General features: G+C 39.9%; 1 protein-coding gene across 5 annotated transcripts in view; it reads right to left on the reverse strand.

Annotated features, from left to right (window-relative positions):
* Positions 1-2,073: 2,073 nt before the first annotated feature.
* Positions 2,074-20,529, reverse strand: part of LOC145462675 (A-kinase anchor protein 1, mitochondrial-like) — a 50,841-nt gene continuing 32,385 nt past the window's right edge. For 4 of the 5 annotated variants that reach the window (XM_081446251.1, XM_081446253.1, XM_081446249.1 and 1 more), the window contains 3 exons: positions 10,930-12,099; positions 8,691-8,758; positions 2,074-7,448 (listed from right to left, as the gene is read on the reverse strand). In XM_081446251.1, coding sequence (XP_081302377.1) covers positions 7,216-7,448; positions 8,691-8,758; positions 10,930-12,099 — 1,471 coding nt within the window. In that variant the 3' untranslated portion in view covers positions 2,074-7,215. The remainder of the gene's footprint in view (positions 7,449-8,690; positions 8,759-10,929; positions 12,100-20,529) is intronic. The other variant, XM_081446252.1, reaches the window with a different exon arrangement.

The following is a 20,529-nucleotide window of genomic DNA, read 5'->3' on the forward strand; positions in this document are numbered from 1 at the left end:
GTTTTTTTGCATTGCCTGAGGGGAGGTTTGAAAATATTGACTTAGGTACATTACCTCACGCAATGATTCACAATGAAAATTTGGGAAATATTTAGTTACCCGCTTACATGATGTATTATGCGCGAAGTACACCCGCTGACATGTTGCTTGTAAAGACCTCGGCTGTCGGAAAAATGAAAGATTTTCGAAGTGATGCTCGTTACTTTGAACTCGTATCTCGAAAAGCAAATTTGCGGAACGCATGAAAAATTTCAAACGGATAAGACAGAAGATTGAAATAGAACTCTGAGCTCTTTAGGCAGCAGGCTTTTCATAATAGAGATTATTGGACAAAAAAAAAAACGGTTATTGGAGGATCATTGTTGAACCAAGATGCCCAGCGGAAAGCGTTTACATGTACATAGACAATACTGCAGGTATTTAAGTAATTTTAAGTATTTTGAATATACAGAAAAACTTTGGTGGATACAATTCAAGAACAAACATTCGTTACTTTTAATTTAATGTACAAAATTCTGCCTAGTAAAATTTTGAACGCAATCTGTAGCTAGGAACACTGAAGGCTGGGTTAATTCCACCAATGGATTAATCAATTCCACCCTGCCTGACAATTCCCCTGTTGGGGGAAATTAAAAGCCTTAAAGATGACCTAAAGCATAACAGACTGCAGAACATCTTGGGGTTCGTCAGGCAAAGCGGATTAGCGTGAAAATTGCGAGCAAGACTGGCGCGAGACGCAGAGCGCATAAGGTTGAGGCGCACGTTTATGGGCGCTTTATGACGCCCCCCAAATCGCACGTTTTATGTTAACATTTGAAGAGAAAAACGAGACAAAATACGAAGAAATTGTTTGCAGTCTAGTCCCACAAAATTTGCAAGTCATTTACACTATTCTGCAATTGATCTTCAACATAATGCGGAGTGTAAGGTAACGCAGTCGAGAACTAAGCATTTACAAGCATACATGGTCAGAGATAGATTGCACGGACGGATTTAGAGTAGGCCAATTTCGATCTATTAGAATAGTAACAGAGAGAAAGAGAGAGAGAGAGGAACACACATATTCTTTATTGAAGTGTCTGGTCGTTCTAGCGCCAACGGCACTAATTGTGGACACAGGTAAAATACAATATTATTAACAATTATTTAAAAATTAAAGAAACAAAGAGAAGCAAAGAAAAGGAAAGAAAAGAGAACAGAACAGAAGAAAAGAAAACTGCCTTTCAATGGGGAGGGGAACTTTCATAGAAAACATGAATTTATGCTAGATTGAGAAGCTGTACTGAATTCTTGTGTTCTCGTGTGATTCTCAGTCGAACTCGATTGAACCACGTGTATATTTCAGAGAGGGAAAACGCAATTAGCATGCGCGAGTTCTGGCCGCGCGCCGCCAGGCTCCAATTTTTTAAAAAATGGCAGGAATTTCCTCCATCATGTAAAAAAAAAAAAAAAAAAATTCAAATTATCCAGTTTTTCCGATTAGCAGCAGCATTTTAACGTCACTAATGGAAAGCTGGCGTATTGTTTTCGTGAGGAATCAACTTCTTTTGGGACAAAATTAACCTAAGTAGGTTTCCGAACCCGCGGTACACAAGAAATTTCGGGGAGAAAACACATTTTTTCCACATCAACTCTTTATATTTTGCATCCATATAAGCACACCACTGAATATATAAGCAAGAGAGCCTCGCAGCAGGCACAGGGGAACCTTGTTTGTTGGAGCAGGTTGATCGGCCTTTGGGTGCCCAGTTAGGTTTGACCCAATGGCTTCGTTATTGTGCTAGAGGAAAGGCCTGCCTTACTCTGATCCACACTTGCTATACAGGTTTCCGTTTCTGTAGCATACAGTTCATTACGCTCAACCCCTAACCAGGAGGACCAGGGAATCACTCTTTGACTGGCCCCTACCCTTCGATCTTTCCTGCATGGGTGGCCCTACCGGGAGTTTAGAATCCGCACCGGCATAGTTCTAGGGGTCATTGAAAAACGCAAGCCACCCCACCACAACAAGATGGTGATCCCGACGGGACGGGACGGGACTTATAAAAATAAGAAAGTTTCAGACGATAGATATTGGTGTTTGAGTAGTTTATTCATTCAGTATTCCTAGAGTAGATGCCTTACATGTTTTAAGAGTGTTTTTCTTTCCCGAGTTACTCATCAACTAAACTTGGGAGAAGGGAACTCCCATATGAAAAGATGATCTAGGTGTTTGAGTAGTTTATTACGTATTTCTAGTTGTCCTACAGTTCTTTTTTCAAGTTGCTAATTAACTAAACTTTACATGTACGTCGCCTGCAACACAGGGAGATCCATGTTACTGAAATGTAGATGTTGGTTGTGGTAAATTGCATATTTCTAACTGCCCTGCAGTTTCACTTGAAGCTATATCCAGATTGGAAAAAATTTAATTTAACTCAAATTAAATATTACTATAATTGTATATAAATAACTTGCTAACAACAATTTGAAATATATTTAACCAATATTTAAACATCCTTTATTAATTTATAATTTGGCTAATTGAGACTGTAATTAAAACAGATGAAAATGGTTGCAATTAATAAACGAAAAAAAAAATTAAAAATCTAAAACAAAACAGCAACAACAACAACAACAAATCAAAGAAGTAAAAATTCGATACAAAGTTATTTGAACTTCTTTCATTTAAACCATTTAAAAACGTCGTTTAGCATGCTGCACTGTTAAAGAAGCTACGTCAAACACGGAACATCTTGAAAAATGTCCAATTTTTTCAAGTCATCGACTCAGGGGCTGAGAGTACACAATGGTTTGCACTTGGCAGTAAGCGAGATCGAGTGTTTTAGGGCGGTTTTGCCCTGAATGTCGAAAGTAACTGGCGTAAGTCTAAGATATCTACGATTCTTCTAGATCGTTTGAAGGAGCTGTGTCACGGACCGCGTATCTTAAAATAATCTCTCCAATTATTTTTGAAGTTTGTCATTTGGTATTTGTCTCAATCACAACAATTAACCATCATTATTAACATTACTTTTATTAATTTGGGTGACTGTGACTTAGTCCAAACAAGTGAAAAAAAGCGAAATAACAAAAACAGCAAAGAAACAAGAACAGCAACAACTAAAAAAAAAACAACATTGAAACTCTTAAAGTGGTTTTTAAAGCCTTCTATTTCGAAGTTTTCCTTAATTTGAACGTAACTTTGTACGTCAATGAAAGTTACTCAAATGTACGTTTTTGAATTTATGTGACGCAGCTCCTTTAAAAACTAGATTGAAAAAATGCTTTTATTTAAAATTTAGATTTGATCCCAATCTGCTATTCAGCCGCTGGGATCGACGACGTAATAGCAAGAATCTTCAGTAAAAATAAATTTAGTTTTGAACCGCATGGTCGTCGGCGTCGGCGTTAGTGTTGTTGCTACAATGAACTTTGAGTAACTAAAGGAGGTGTCCTAAATGCAGGCTAAATGATACAGTCTAACAGTGAGTCATTACCGTGATCAACACAGCAATTTCCCTAGTTTCTAGACATCAAAAAGCTTCCAAAACATTTCATCACTGGCTCTAATTGGCCAGAGAAAATTGGAAAACTACCTAACGCAGAGACCCCAAACGGCTGCCAAAAATGATACTTTTTAGCCTGTGATTGAAAAGATTGGGAAACCAATACAACGACGTCAAAACACTGTCAAAAAATTATACTATTTGGTTCGTGATTGGCTGAAAAGATAAGAAAACCAGTCAAAATGCTGTCAAAAATTTACATTACTGGCTGCTTGAGAAGATTGGAAAGCCGTCACACGTCAAAAAGCTGTCCAAAAATTATTACTGGCTCTGTGACTGGTTAAAAACATTTGAAAACCAACAAGAAAATGACGTCAAAAAGCTAGGCCCTTTGATTGGCTGACAACATTGGCCGAAATAATTACTGGCTCTGTGGTTGGCTGAAAACTGAGATTTGAACCCCCCCTTCCCCCTTAAGAAAAAAAGACGTGAAAAAGAGGGCTCTGTGATTGGCTGAGAACATTGGCCGACCAACACAGAGGTAAAAAAGTTGTCAAAAATTTATTATTGGCTCTGATTGGCTGAGAAGAATAGGAAACCAACACAGAGATAATAAAAAGGTGTGACAAATGATCTCAAATTCCATGACATCACTGTAGCATTCTAGAAATGAATATTCTGGTCATATTTTAAAATACCAGGTGCGAGTTGTTAGCTTTCTTTTTTAACGTTGTTTAATATTTAACCGTTTTCCTCTATAATGTAATACGATATTTATTTAAGCATACATGCCATCAGAAACAGGTCTGGGAATGAAACAGAATGTTTTGCTTTCATATATTATTGTACCTGAACATTTGTGTCTCAAGCCTTTGATAACATTGCTGAATTTCATTTGGGCTAAAATATCATTGTCATTTCTTCTAATAAAATACTCTACAATGTCTTAAATGTAAATTATTTTGTTCTCTCAATTCAAAATGGCCCGTTATAATCATATATAATTCGATCGCAAAATGGTAAATAGCTTACTTTGACTAGGTAACATTCTGGGGAAAATAATTTTCTTGGCCTTTGGCCTTTTCAACTGATGTGTACCTCATTGTTTTCAATTACGTCATATGGAGGTAGCCTTTCGTTACGAAAGAACTTATAAAGCAACAACTTTGTCATATACACACAAACTTCTTCACTTTGAAGACAAATATAGCATATTCACAATATCATACACGCTCTCAACTTGACAAAAAATTAAGCCATCGACCAAAGAAAATTTTAGCGATTTCTTTCAAGTAATCAAGCCTTTGGCGATTCCATCTCTCCATCCGCATATGAATTAAATTACTTTCCAAAGTTTCCTTTCGCTAATTTCATCTTCCTATTTCATACCAAATTAGAAATACACTTATCAACCAGCTTTGTCTGCTTGATTCCTCCTTTGTTCAGAAAATCGTTGAACAAGCAATTTTCTACGGCTCCATTTGGCCAGGATAAACGTGATACAACTCGTGCTGTCGTCAAGTTTCTGCCCAGCGAGCCAAGCCGCGGTTCACTAGTTCTCTGTTAATCAGGATTGTCTGCAAAACAAAGGCAATCAGTTAGTCAGTCAATCAGTCACTCAGTTGGGCAGATAGACAGTCGGACAGTCAGGGAGACAGACAGACAGTGAGACAAACAGACAGACAGTCAATCAGTGAGACAGATAGAAAGTCAGTCAGTCCGTCAGACAGTTAGTGAAACAGACAGACAGACAAACAAACAGTGAGACAGACAGTCATTCAATCAGTCAGACAGATAGACAGTCAGACAGTCAGTGACACAGACAGACAGTGAGACAGACAGACAATCAGTCAGTCAGTCGGTCGGTCAATCAAAACACCCAAAATAATCCCGACTTTGTCACGCGCATTTTCTCGCGTTTTTGTTGGTTCTGTGTATTTGATACGATTTCTCATCACTTCATCGCGTGGTTTGTGGCCTTTGTGTGTGAGAGATTGGCCATTGTAATTGCTTTGGTTTTGGCTTTACAACACTAGAAGGGAAGCCGCTCGAACTTGCCAAGGTAATGCTTATTTATGTAAAAATATTGAAGGACCGTAGCTAGGGTTGAGCATAATAAAAATTTAAAAACGATATCTGGCTAAAAATGTTTATAGATATACGAGCTTTCGACTGTTAGATCTACAGTCTTCGACGGGTAGAGATGAATGACGAAATATGAATATATATGAGTAAAAATAAAAAGAATGGACTATGTAAATTAGTTATGAATGTGTGTAAAAAGAATGTTGTATTGCCCAGGGAGTGGACAGGAATTGTTGACAGCATTTGGAGTCACCATAGTATGCCACGATTCTAATGTTTTCCTTATTCGGAAACTGCCTTTGTCAATTAAGGAGGCGTTGTTAAAGTCAATAGAATGTTCATGGGACCACGAATGGTTCGCAATTTTGGAGCCTTTAGCAGCTGTTTTGATATTTCTTATGTGTTCTTTTCTTCGGGTGTTAAACGCTCTGCCAGTTTCACCGCTATAACACCATGAACAGTCGGCGCAAGGAATTTTGTGAACAACGTTGGTTTGTGAATCCGGAGCAGGACGAAATTTCGGGGCCGGGAACTGTTGTTGTAGAGTGGCTTATTTATGACCGAAATATGTTTTTTTAGGTTGCGGGTCAAGGGCTCAGTTACACCTTTGATGTATGGAAGAGACGCGAAAGACTTGCGTGACTCGAAAGGTTCAACCAAATTAAAAGACATTCCAACAAGTTCCTCAGGGGGTAAATTTGGCGATGGTTGAATTTTCTTGGTTTGTATATCACGAATAAATTTGGACGGATAGCCATTAGACTCCAACGCTACGTAAACATGATTAAACATGATTATTTCCTTCACCATCGAACATGAATGTTGTGGAAAAATTTCTTTTCTTGACACATTGGTTTCTCGCAACAATGGAGCAATTTCTGTGGATGTCTACAGAAAACCAACGCATACGAACAGGTACTTGGACTTTAATTCTCACCACGACAAAAAACACAAAGTGAGCACGGCAGCAAACCTCTTGCATATAGCGTTAAATCTACCTAACACATCTGAAGGGAAAGAACAAGGTGTAACTGAGCCCTTGACCCGCGTCCTAAAAAAACATGATATTTCGGTCATAAATAAGCCGATGACCACTCTACAACGACAGTTCCCGGCCCCGAAATTTCGTCCTGCTCCGGATTCACAAACCAACGTTGTTTACAAAATTCCTTGCGCCGACTGTTCATGGTGTTATATCGGTGAAACTGGCAGAGCGATTAACACGCGAAGAAAAGAACACAAGAAATATCAAAACAGCTGCTAAAGGCTCCAAAATTGTGAACCATGCGTGGTCCCATGAGCAGTCTATTGACTTAAACAACGCCTCCTTAATTGACAAAGGCAGTTTCTGAATAAGGAAAACATTAGAATCGTGGCATACTATGGTGACTCCAAATGCTGTCAACAATTCCTGTCCACTCCCTGGGCAATACAACATTCTTTTTACACACATTCATATTTAATTTGCATAGTCCATTCTTTTTATTTTTACTCATTTATATTCATATTTTGTCATTCGTCTTTACCCGTCGAAGACTGTAGATCTAATAGCCGAAAGCTCGTATATCTATAAACATTTTTAGCCAGAGATCGTTTTTAAACTTTTATTTTGTAATGCTTATTGTTGATAAGCCTGATCCAACTATGAGGAACTTATATTCTGGATTCTGGTCCTCCATGTTGGAAAAACGTTACACAGTCCAAATAAATCCGTGAACGAAATGAAATAATCACGCTGACTTACCTGCTGGCCTTGTACGAGATAAAGCTCTAGACACGGCAAGCCGCTTCTGTGACCGATAACACGAGCGGTCAACAGAGCATTCATTGTCAAGTCTTCCAACACAGCATTAGCCACACTTGAAAATGTGTCTCCTGAAACAGCAAAAAAGTAAACGGATACTGAGATGGCTGGATGAATGAAAAAACCGACGACTGAATGTAAGAGCAAGCGCGCCAACGAACGAGCAAAAGAATGAACGAGCAAAATACGACCGACCGAACAAGGTCAACAAGATAGCGAGCGACAGAACGCGGGTCAAATGTGACAAACGGCATAAGCAACAAACATATCGAGCTAAAACTAAGAACGATAGCATTTAACATACGAGTGAGTGCATATGCACACTTGGACCTGTTGTCTTTATCGTGATTTAACGCCTGTGCCTTGTTGTTCATGTCCACATTTCTGAAAACTCGACATGTCACACTTGGGCAACCTGGTCGAAAATGGCGGAGCTAATTATAGTGTTTGGGGCGTCAAACCACTATTAATCATTTTCTAGTCTCCCTTGATGGAACGCTAAGCTGGCGCAGGTTAGACCCCAACATTTGTGCAAGCTTTCATAAGAGAGCACTGGTAGTTATTTATATTCCAGGGAAGAGAGAGCCACTGTGGAAAGAAAGTGTTTTCCTTGGGCCCCGTCCATAATACGCCGAAGAAATTTGAAGACGGCGTTTCCACCCTGAAAATGTATCAAATGTTTTCCTTCAACACTACGCCGAAGAAATTTGAAGACGGCGTTTCCACCCTGAAAATGTATCAAATGTTTTCCTTCAACACTACGCCGAAGAAATTTGAATACGGCGTTTCCACCCTGAAAATGTATCAAATGTATCAAACACTACGCCGGAGAAATTTGAAAACGCAATAAACACCGGTCATTTTGGATTTGTGTTTGAGGAAAACTCGGCAGGGTAATCACATGATTAGCGTGACGTCATCGTTTTCGAAAAGCTCCGTTTTCAAAATGTTTTCCGTCCACACTAAAACGCAAAGCCGGCGTTTTCAAATTCCTTCGGTTTGAAGAGCGTTTACAAAAAGCTCCGTTCTCGTGACGGATTAGTGTGGATGGTAGGCTAAACTGTAGAAATAAAGTTGCGTTTTCAAGTTTCTCCGTCGTAGCGAGGACGGAGCTTTACAATGACTCCAGCCAGCGCTCCAGTCCACTAAGGCCCAACCACGGAGGCCATCCCGTCTCTCTACTAACCCGTCATAAAAATAAGAATAAGAACGAATTCTCATGTTGCAGTTACACGACTAAGGACTTAATGTTTTTTATGCTAACACCTAGCTAGCTCAAATCATGGAGTATCCGTGACTACTAAACACAGTACCTTGTAGTGGAATCACATTCGCAAGGTAACATTCGATTGCTTGAAAAGGCAGCGTCAAAAAGTCAGCTCTGAGAAAAAAAAATACAAAATTAAATCAAATATTTGGGTGCGTTTCTTTGGAAAAGTCCAAGATTGGATTCTTAAAACCAAAAACAGATTTTGCGTTTCTTTACTAAACAGATTAATCCAAGGTCACTCGGATCATGGAGCATCAAAGGAACCAAAGATCCTCTCTGGGCAAGGATGTTAAATACGATGTAAATAATCTCGGTCCACTTGTTACTCGAACTTCTGGTGGATTCCTTCTTAAAATTCCTGTTTGTAATATATTGCTATTTTCATGTTGTACAGAACAAAATTTTTTGTCCATTTCCAGGGTCTAAATACACCGAAATTTCCGCCTATAGAGAACGAAAAACCAAAAAAAAAAAAAAAAGCACGCACACGACAAACAAAGAGAATTTGAAGTACATCCGCCTCCGCTGAACTTGACCAGATCATTAAATTTCTATTACGAGTTGCGCGGTACTGTAAGAAAAACAAGTCACTTCAAATTGTCGCGTTTCAAAGCACGGAATAAGCGACTTCCACTATCGTCTTCCTGTTATACAAACCGGCAAGTTCCTTATTTATACAGAAGGAAACCGAAAACTGATTTAATGGTTTGTGGAAGTTCTAAAACATTAACTCCTTTACGTTTCTTCGGCGATGCGGTGAAACATCAAATTTTCTTTCTTCGTTTTCTTTCTCCCCGTTTGTACTCGCGCTGGTTTTATTCGTTCATCTAAACAACTCATGCCATGTTAACTAATATTCTCTGAAGATAGTATTTGCCACAGTAGCTATCTACAACATATTAAATATTCAGACTAGCGTTTAACAAATTTTGAATATCAATCGCTCTCACGCAAATCTTCCTTTTACCAAACCTGTTCCGCAGATGGAGAGAAAAAAAAGGGTAATGTTTTGCCAGTTGCTCTTTAACAAACTGTAGCATTTAATAGATCAGGCACACTGTCCTTTGGATTCTGAATCTATTAGACGTGGCAGGTTTCACTGTGTTTGACGCGAACAACTTGTGTCTTCCGCGGAAACCGTTTTTCAGAAATAAAACAATTCGTTTCGGTTCCATTTGCGCGTTGGCGACTAAACACAGATGTAAAAAAAAGTCTACAAAAGATACGTTACTTAGCAAGGACTAGTGTTAAGTTGCAGGCATTTTTCCCCAATTAAAACATCAAAGTTTTATTTATACCTGGCAAGATATATCTCACCAAGGCATAATTATATTTTACTTGGCGAGTCTTCAACATTCAGTATCAAACACTAACTTTACACCATAACTTAGCGGAACTGAGATCAGAGTTCACTTAAATTGAAATAACAGTGACGAGGTGTTGAAGGGCAGCATAGCGTATTGTTTCACATTCGATGGAATCGAAACGAATTCAGCGCTCCGAGTTGTTGTCGAAAACGGCGAGTCGATAAAATGCCACCGCTATCTACAGCAATGCATGGTAATGAAGTTGCCAACTTGTACGCAGTTCTAAGCTGTTCCTTTTACGCTCTTGATTGAAATAACATTCAATTTAGGGCTCACAACTGAATTGCGATCGATTATTCACGGCATCAACTAAACAGCGCAGACCTAACGGATAGCAAAGGAGACTGAATTTTTAACACCAAAGGAAAAAAAAGTATATGTATATAAAAGGCACAATCTTTGTTGCAATTAAACCTGTACAAGTTAACTTGAAATCCAAATGTTAACTTACGCCAGACAGAAATAAGCGTTCTCATATAAAAAGCGTACAAAACATAAGTAATAACATGTCTTTGACAGAAAACGCAAACACCTGTGATGGCAAAACAGTAAAATGGCAAGTAATTTTCTCAAAGCGAGTGTCTCAAAAAGAGCTACTGCTAATATCGTGTAAGGTGGGATATAACTGCATTTAGAAAAGCCTAAATTTCAACTTCGAGAACGCAGTCCCACCTAAGAGACAAACAACATTTAACAGTGCACTTCTAAATTTGTTTTTTCCGTTCTAGACGAAATGCGTCACTGCACAATCCAACATGCATGATATGGCTAAGCAAATTGTCTTCATCTCGAATGGGCAAAAGAAAAGATAAAAACGAAACAAAACCACGCATGCCACGAACATGATTTACAATACACTTCTCTGAAGATGAACAAGTGTCGAGAAGAATTAGTTTAACACTGAATTACTCTCACCTCAACTGTCGAAGACTCGACGCAGCTATGCGGCCATATCCCCCGTAATCCAAATATTTTACCTCTACTTCGTCCGGATTAGCGGTCGGCCCAAGTACCTGAGCTCTGTACCAGCCATTGTACGTGTATGCTGGCGCTGCACAACACGAACCTACCACAATAGGCTGCGGTAAAGGAAGAATAAGAGGCGCTGTTCCCTGTCCGTAACACTGCAACATGTTCTGATGAAGATCTTGGAGCTGCCGTTGCATGAAATCGTTATGCAGCTGAACAAAGAAGTGGCCGGCATCCGTAACACTCGTAACCACAACGTCGAAGTTTGCAACGCTTGGGAGCATGGCTTGAACGAAAGGCAACGCCTGGTGAGGCATTGCAGCAGTTGCAGGACTGAGCATCGGTTGCACGCAAGCGTTTGCTGGTACGCCATTCAGAGGCGAGTTCAACCGTGTCAAAGGGACGCATGGAAACTTTTCGTGAATAGAATCCAGCGCGCTTTTAATCTGCGAAGAACTTCCTGTCACTGAAATGATCCTATGAGTAGAAACCTCACCCGGCGACTGCGGAATCAATCGAATTTTAGCACCGGATTTCTCAGAAATGACACGCACATTTTTTCCCTTCCGCCCTATCAACCTTCCGCACAAGATCTGAGGGAACTCAATTTCCCATACGTCTTTGTCTCCGTTTTGCGAACCTTTTCGGGACTTCACGTTGTCTTCACCAAGAGGTGGAGTGCCATTGTTAAAACCTTCCGTAAAGCTCAGCAAAGTGCTGCTATCGACACTGCCCTCGCTGGTCGACTCTTCACCTCCTGACAAATCTTTGAGTTCCGAACTCGTCGATGGCTTTGTCCCTATTCCAGAATCCGCTTGCTGAACGCTTTCTGTTGTACTTGGCTGCTTCTCCAGCGGGTATCGATGCCCATCCGAAGCTTCTGCTTCCAGAGTCTCCTCCCTATCTTCACTGATCTCCTTCTCTATAACACTGTGGTCCTCTGCATTTCTTTTTCTACCGTCCTCGCTGTTTACATTTGCATCCCCTTCAATCTCGTCCAGATCTTCGGCTTCTTTGTTCCTCTTCTTCATCCACAGAAAGCTTACGATGATCGTGATGGCAGCTGGAAGGACCAAGGAAACGAACAGTTTCATTGAAAACTGCATATCGGCCAACCTAACGAGAAGAAAAACATACACTCAGCACCTCACAAGGACAAAACGAAACGATCTTAGCAAAGTGGATCTTTGTGCTGTTACTAAAACAGACCTCGCTTACTCAAGAGTAGACATATTTTAACTTGTTTTAAAAATCATCATTGCTAAACCCTTTGTTGGAGGCTTACAAAACGAGCTTCGTTAGTTACGTAAGATTCACAAAGGCTGTTGGGGTTGGCACTCATTAAGAGTGTTCTTCGGTCCGCAAAGCGAACCGTTTACTTTCGGGTTAACAAACGTAAAACTGCACAAAAAAACCTCCTGACTAAGAGAACTAAGATTTCAGTATTTTCTGCACGGATGACGGCCATGCAGGTTTGAACCATTGCAGCTTGATTGCTCAGGTAACGTTTCGTTGCACGATTGCATCGCCAAGACCTGTTGCTAACTAGAAGTCGTAAAAAGATACTATCCCACGACGCCGGTCCTACAGAGTACGTACAACAATTACCTAACTGAGCTGGTCTAAGCGAACGCGATCGCAAGAGATAGAACTTCACACTTTTCGCCTCTAACACTGACGTAGACGTAACAGCAGTTTAGCTTCTTCGACACCAAAAGGTTGTTGGTTTCGATGATAAGAACATTTCAGTGACATGCGCACTAGCTTTTGCGAGCGACTAACCTAACCCACCGTGAGAGAACTGGGGCTCGCATGCACGCTCTTTCTGTATTTCTGAACAGTTCCCGTCAAATATTCTTCTTAAAAGCCACATGGTGAAGTTCATGTTTGGAAATTTGATTTCAATCCTCAGTTCAAACTTGGTGACCACATTAGAGCAGGGCAGTAGCTAGTAACAGGCCTCAGTTATTGTTTTTCGCTTTTGGCGTTCATAGTCATCACAAACACCCTTAATACCAAGGAAGAGAATTAAACCATGGAGGTTGCCTCAGTCATAATTTTATCAGGGACATTGCCTCATTCATAATTTTGTCATGGACGTTGCCCCAGTCATAATTTCTTCATAGACATTGCCTCAGTCATAATTTTTCCATGGACATTGCCTCAGTCATAATTTTGTCATGGACATTGCCTCAATCATAATTTTGTCATGGACATTGCCTCAATCATAATTTTGTCAAGGACATTGCCTCAGACATAATTTTGTCATGGACATTGCCTCAGTCATGATTTTGTCATGGACATTGCCTCAGTCATGATTTTGTCATGGACATTGCCTCAGTCATAATTTTGTCATGAACATTGCCTCAGTCATAATTTTGTCATGGACATTGTCTCAGTCATAATTTTGTCATGGACATTGCCTCAGTCATAATTTTGTCATGGACGTTGCCCCAGTCATAATTTCTTCATAGACATTGCCTCAGTCATAATTTTTCCATGGACATTGCCTCAGTCATAATTTTGTCATGGACATTGCCTCAATCATAATTTTGTCAAGGACATTGCCTCAGTCATAATTTTGTCATGGACATTGCCTCAGTCATGATTTTGTCATGGACATTGCCTCAGTCATAATTTTGTCATGAACATTGCCTCAGTCATAATTTTGTCATGGACGTTGCCCCAGTCATAATTTTGTCATGGACATTGCCTCAGTCATAATTTTGTCATGGACGTTGCCCCAGTCATAATTTCTTCATGGACGTTGCCTAAGTCATAATTTCCTCATGGACATTGCCTTAGTCATAATTTTTCCATGGACATTGCCTCAGTCATAATTTTGTCAGGGACATTGCCCCAGTCATAATTTTTCCATGGACATTGCCTCAGTCATAATTTTCCCATGGACATTGCCTTAGTCATAATTTTTCCATGGACATTGCCTCAGTCATAATTTTGTCAGGGACATTGCCTCAGTCATAATTTTTCCATGGACGTTGCCTCAGTCATAATTTTGTCAGGGACAATGCCTCAGTCATAATTTTGTTATGGGCATTACCTCAGTCATAACTTTTTTTTCTGACTACGGCCCTGTAGAGATTGATCATCACACTTGAGAGTAAAGGAAAAACATATTGTTTTACTCGACGTTTGTCTTTGGAAGTGATCGAATGAATGGAATAACGTCAGGGATAAAAGCATAAACAAAATACCCTTTTTAGCTCAAAAGGTTTGAAAAATTTTACATCTACTGACTAAGATCACTATTAGAGGGATGGCTTACATAGCAGTTGCGGAGGTTTAGCTGGAAAGGTCGAAGTGGGAGCATTTTTCAGAGGTACTGAAACAGTGTTACACTTCAAATCGCTTTTCCACTTCTGTTTTTATCTCATTGTGCGATTTCCCTTAATCGTACTTTGATATCAACGGGAGAATATTTCGAATGATTTCTCCCATCAGCGCAACAGACCTTGCATGATTTCGATTTTCCTTTTCGCATTGGGCAGTCAATACTCCCCTTCTCCAAGTCTCAACCTTAGTTCGCCATTGGGCTTCATGAAAGTGAAGGAGTGTCGCTTATTAGCGAGAAGAAGACAACTGAATACTCACGTCATAGAGAGTGATGCCTTTCCTTTATCAGACGACGAGCTAGAGCGGATTTGAAAGAGTGAAAACCCAAATTTTACAATGTACAACCAAATCCTTTGGTAAGACTACAGGGATGTAAAACACGTCATTGTTGTTGCAGCAGAATATTACAGGAAACGTCTGCCAAGCTGAGTTATCGTCTCCTTGTTTTGTACAGTGCAGGTGCCTGGCCTTGGGCAGTGTCAATAGCGGCCGTCCTGTTTATAATGTGGTGTACCTTTTGATCCCAGTACTCCGGATTTCTAAAAACACGGGTACGAGATTTGCCACTAGTGAACAGTGTTCGCGAAAACACATGACGGCATTTTGGCGGGAGAAATGTTGTTGCAGTCGTCACTGAAAACTATAAGAGTTCAAGTTCTTAAAAATGGCGTTTGTAGCCCGCGAAAACAAGTTCTTGATAGCTAGGTGAAGATTAATTAATAGGATTGTCCGGGACAAGTAGATCTTCCTGCAAGGCAAGTAACTTTTCATTCCCACTTGCTCAATGGGCGGGGGCTCAGACATGTCTTCAGCCAACTACATCAAAACAGAACAAAGCATGATTTGCTCAGGGCAAGCAAAATTTGAGAGCTACTTGTCCGAAAGGCAAGCTGGAAAGAATTCAAGTTGTTTTCGAGCTCCGGAAAATGGCGATACAAATTTTCAAAAATTTGAAATGGCCATGAACCCACCCTACAGAATTTTTAAAACTTTGCAAGGCTGTACTTACTATGAATAGCCTAATTATGACATGAAAATGACCACAACTTGTAAACCAAATGATTGGGCATTCTTGTACTGTTCAAGTATAGAACTGCTGGAGAAAGTGCTTGAAATTGCTGTCAGGCAACCTAAGGGTGTTTTTTTTTTTGTCCTAGAATAGCAACATGCCCAGACACGGCAAGACATAAATAATCAGCTTCTTTTTATAGAAATTTCCCCTAGGCGCTACTCAACAGCGCTACTCAACAGCACCTTAACATTGAGCCTGTGTATGATGCTGAGACCTCGTCCACACTACGCCGGAGACATTTGAAAACGGCGCTTTTACTCTGAAAACGCATTAGATGTTTTCCGTCCACACTACGCCTGAGAAACAATAACGGTAAACCAGCGGTAGAAAAGCTTGACTGCTCTCTTGAAAGTTGGGGTTGATCACGTGATTATTAAGACACCATCGTTTTCGGAAAGCTCCGTTTTCAACCTGTTTTTCGTGCACACTAAAACACAAAGCCAGTGTTTTCAAATTCCTCCGGCCTGAAGAGCGTTTTCATGACGGATTAGTGTGGACGGTAGGCCAGACTGTGGAAAAAAAGCTGCCAAATTTCTCCAGCGTAGTGTGGACGAGGCCTTAAGGCCGGTACACACTAGGGAACATGTTGTAAGGACGTCAGTAAAACGGGAACAAGCCCCTTCGTGTGAACAGCAGACATGTTGCAGCGACAGTAAGCGATTTGGTGTACACAAGGCAGATACTGACGGTTCATCGCCTGTATCTTGTTTGGGTATCTTCTGATCGAACTGGGAGTTTGAATTCTTTTCAGTAGTGAGGTAAGCCGGAGCACCCTGAGAAAACCCTTCATTTCAAAGCGACAGCGCCAACAACAAAGCACATCTACGTATGACTTGAGGTCCGAACCGAACACTAAGCGTTTTTTAGCTGCGGCAACGCTGCCCCTCCTGAAATTATTGATCTAACTGGTCTCGTGAATCTGTCAATGGGTGACTTTGGTCTCGTTCAAAGGCCGGGTGTTGGCATTCCAAACATCGCAAAATAAATCAACTGAATCACCTGTGTGGATGAAGAATGCACAATTCGTGATACTTTGAGGCATTTTGGTGGTCTTATTACCATCACGGGAGATTATGATTAAAATAACACTTAATATATAGCGCCAAAAAAGGGTGATGGCGTGTTACAAAACGTTAGAAGAAAGATAAACAAAATATCTAAAAATTCGATATCAGAACGACAAGATAATTGTACATACTAATTCTTACATAAAACACCTGTTGAAAAAGATGGGTTTTTAAAGGAGATTTCAAAGAGTCCAGCGATTTTGCATGTCTGATCTTATCTGGAAAAGTGTTCCACAATATTGGGGCAGGAACAGACACAGCTCTTCATCCGCAGCTCTCTACTGCATATTTTCGAGTGGTCAGTAAATTTTTTGGCCTACTGATCGTTTACACCTAACTTGGTCAAAGCCTTAAGGAGATCTTGTAGGTACTTCGGTGCCAAGCCATGTATTGTCTTGTAAGTCAATAATAAAATTATCAGAAGGAACTTATTCCCTCTCAATCTCTTGACCTCTTATTGGGAAGAGATACTGTATGGTAACTATTCCTAAATATTACGACATGAAAGCCAAGTTACACAATCCTTAAATAAAGATCACTTTAAGCATATCGTAACGAAGTAACATACGAAATGAGCTCTCTAATAGGAGACTCTGCAGTCAGAATGAGGTAAATCTTTGTTCAAGAACCAATTCTAAATTTTTGGCCATGGACTTTTTTTTTCTTTTAACAAGAGGGCATATAACTCGCGTCGGCGCGTCCCGGAGTTTTTGATAGGTTTAGTTTATTAAATTACAGTATACAAACGCTCTTGTTGGCTAAGTTCCTTTTTATAGCGTTTTTTAGGCTTTCGCATTGCAATTAAAATTTCATTATCTCTTATCCTTTCCTTATTTTAATAATTCGTGGAATGCCGTGGTATAATCGCTAACAGAAGCAGTCGAAACGATCGAGGAATATCATAGATGACTATCGACAGAGAAACTGCTGCAATAGGCAAAGGACTACAGACTTAAATGACAAGTGAATGGCAGCCGGTAGCAGCACAATGGCTTTATATCGCTGTTAGGTCTTCCGTTTAGCAGAAACAAACTGCGATTAAAGCTTAAGGACGGTTATACCATCAAGATACTGGCATATCGATTCGTTAATACTAAAAAAAAAAAACAAAAAAACTTTCTCTCCCTTTTCACAGGTAATTGATTTCTTCCGTGCTGCATGCTTTGTAGGGATTTAATTTCCTGCATGCATAAAACCGACATTCACAACTGACTAAAATTGATGGTAACAGTAAGCTGTATGTAACAGAGTTACACATTTCACATACCTAGTTTTGCGGTTTGAGTTGTATGCTAGACCTGCCTCAGTTTTCAACCTTCTACGACAAAACCAGAGAATTTGTTCGAAGGAACTTACTTCGAGCGTGAACTTAACGTAACCGCCAGTTAGTTCCACCGGTTATCTTCAAAGCAGATGTAATTGTAATTGAGAACGGAGAAACGGGAAGAGAAGAAAAGAAAACCAAAAAAAAACAGGAAGCTTTTAGTCGGAAGAAAAGGAATCTGGGTGCGGAAGATTCGATCACTGACCTATTTGTGAACTGAAATCACCTAGAAGTCTTCCAAGTAAAACGATAAGTGTTGAGATCTCACCGACATTGTTGTCAACGAAAAACAACTCACACACTCTACTCTGTCGCTGCTAGCTATACGCCCAGAAGCAAGTTATTGACTTCCTTAGTTACTGCCTAACACATCCTTTGTCTAATACTTCCCACAATAAATTAGGGCGTTCTCAAAAGTCAGGGACACCGAAATTCCTGTTGCAGTTTTCACTTTTACAACAGAACGTGCGATCGCTTAGTATATAAACGGCTGTTGGCAGTCTTTCCTATTTCAGGCTTGCGGATATATACCGCAATTGGAACATTTACTCATTACCAAAGCAGAATGTTTTGGAACAAAAGAATGCTGTTTAAATGATATCCCCCGCACCAGCTTCCATGCAACTTAATCTTCGCGATACGTTCGGAAATAATCGTGACGCCACTCGGGTTAGTTTTCTTTTTTTAATCACTGAGGTCGTCTGAGTATGGTCATTTATTTTGACAGGTTAACTAACGAATATTTCTCCGAATCGTTCCTCGTTCCTGTCGAAAGCGAAAAAAAAAAAAAAAAAAAAAAAAAAGAATTGAGAGTGGACCACCCACCACCCAGTCAAGATGTCCCCGAATTTCCTCCCAATAACGTAGACACCAGGGTTATAAAACAGGTCTATTAATGGGCAAAAGATTGTTATGATATCAACACTGAACAGTTGTGTTGGTCTAGCGGAAGTTAAAACAAAAGATAGTAGTGCAACCTTTTGTTGCAATTATACAACATGACTGCTGGCTGTAACGTCAGTCACGCGCCCTCAACTCCAAAACACGCCATTATTATTGAATTCTGATATGACACACACGGAAACAGATGATTCCTTGTGGCCCACGCCTATCATGACAACACACTTCAGCTGAGTGGTGCAATCCGTTGCCGGTAACACTTCCTTTCTCGTTTCGTTCCGCTTTCAAACATGTGCTTTGACAGAACCCGAAAAAAAAAAGTGAATACGTGGGTCCTTCATCCACATCAAATTATCCTTGAATGTTTTTAAACGAACACGCGTTCAGGAACAAAAATTTCGAATTGTTCAGAACTGGCAACCGATATTCAGTAATGTGTTTAACAAGAAATTTTACTGATCTTAGTTACTGTTTAACAAAAATAGCATTTTTTATGTAGAGTCCGCAAGATATAGGTACTATACGAAAAAACCCATAACGTAAATTTGCAGTCTAGTTCGTAATTAACCGTTTTACACCGGCTTTTGTCGTTCGTTCGAAAGTTATTTGAATAACCGACTTACAAGGCGTATTTTGATTGGTTGAAATGTGAAATTCAAATGAGTATCTGTCGATGACAGCTGATAGTTGAAACGTTTGATATTTCGGTCAAGTGTCAGTTTAGATGCGAGGAAAGGAGAGATGTTTTTTCTGTGGTTTGTTGCTCTTCATGGCATAAATTCTCCATATGGATTGTCAAACATTCCTTTGAACTTCAACTGGGAGAATTTAATGGTCTGTAAATGATTTCCTTATTGTCGACAAACGCTGGTCAACAATGTAACAATGCGGCAAAAAAATTAAATTTCGCCATTTATCGCTTCACTACACCCCCGTGAACTCTCCAAATTACTATTTATCAGTCAGCTAGTTAATATCGTTCGATCAACTTTCAAACCTGTGTTCTTGTCTGCAATTAGCTATAATAAGCGCACAGATGACGTAAATGTGGTCTAAAAATGGCGCACTACAACCTCCCCCGCAGACCCAAACAAGTCGGAATAGCGACTTAAGTCCACAACGCGAAATCTCGTAACTTCCAACGAGACACGCGCGACATTTTCAAACCGAAATCTCGTTCAACTTGTTTTGAGGTGGCAACTTTCTTGCGATCTAAAGGGTGGCTTTTTGTACTGTTGAAAAAGTGACTCGAACGGCGCCGAAGTTGAACAAATAAATAGCGTTACAATATAAAGTCAGCTTCTTCTTTAAACAGTTTTTATACACTTAGCATTCCAAGTAATTTATGTACGAACCATGTTGTATTAATTTTTTTCCACTACTTTCGTCGGAAAATTTTATATTAGCATATTTTCTTTCCGTCATTTGAAGCAAAAGAAAGTTTATGAGCTGCACTGTCTATACTGCTGAAGAAAAACGGGTGTCATAAGCGAACGACGACAGTTACAAGAAAATAATTTACTCTGTGCTCAACAATTAACCACAACTTCATAATAATATTGAAATCACCCTGCAGCAGCTATGCAAATTTTAATACATGCCACAAACACATTTTTAACCTCAATTGCCAACTGCAATGACGAAATTGATGTATACACGTGCCTAAACAAGAACTCCTTAGCAATTTCGAAGTACACGGAGGAGGTTTGCGCGCGACTAAAACCATTACAACTCAATTGATGAGATGGGTAATTTACTACAAAAGAAGATAAACATTACACATATACGACTTTGTTTTGTTCCAGCAAACGTGTGAGCATGTGTTACAC

This window comes from Orbicella franksi, chromosome 12 (assembly GCF_964199315.1).
Source record: "Orbicella franksi chromosome 12, jaOrbFran1.1, whole genome shotgun sequence".
Taxonomy (NCBI): Eukaryota; Metazoa; Cnidaria; class Anthozoa; order Scleractinia; family Merulinidae; genus Orbicella; species Orbicella franksi.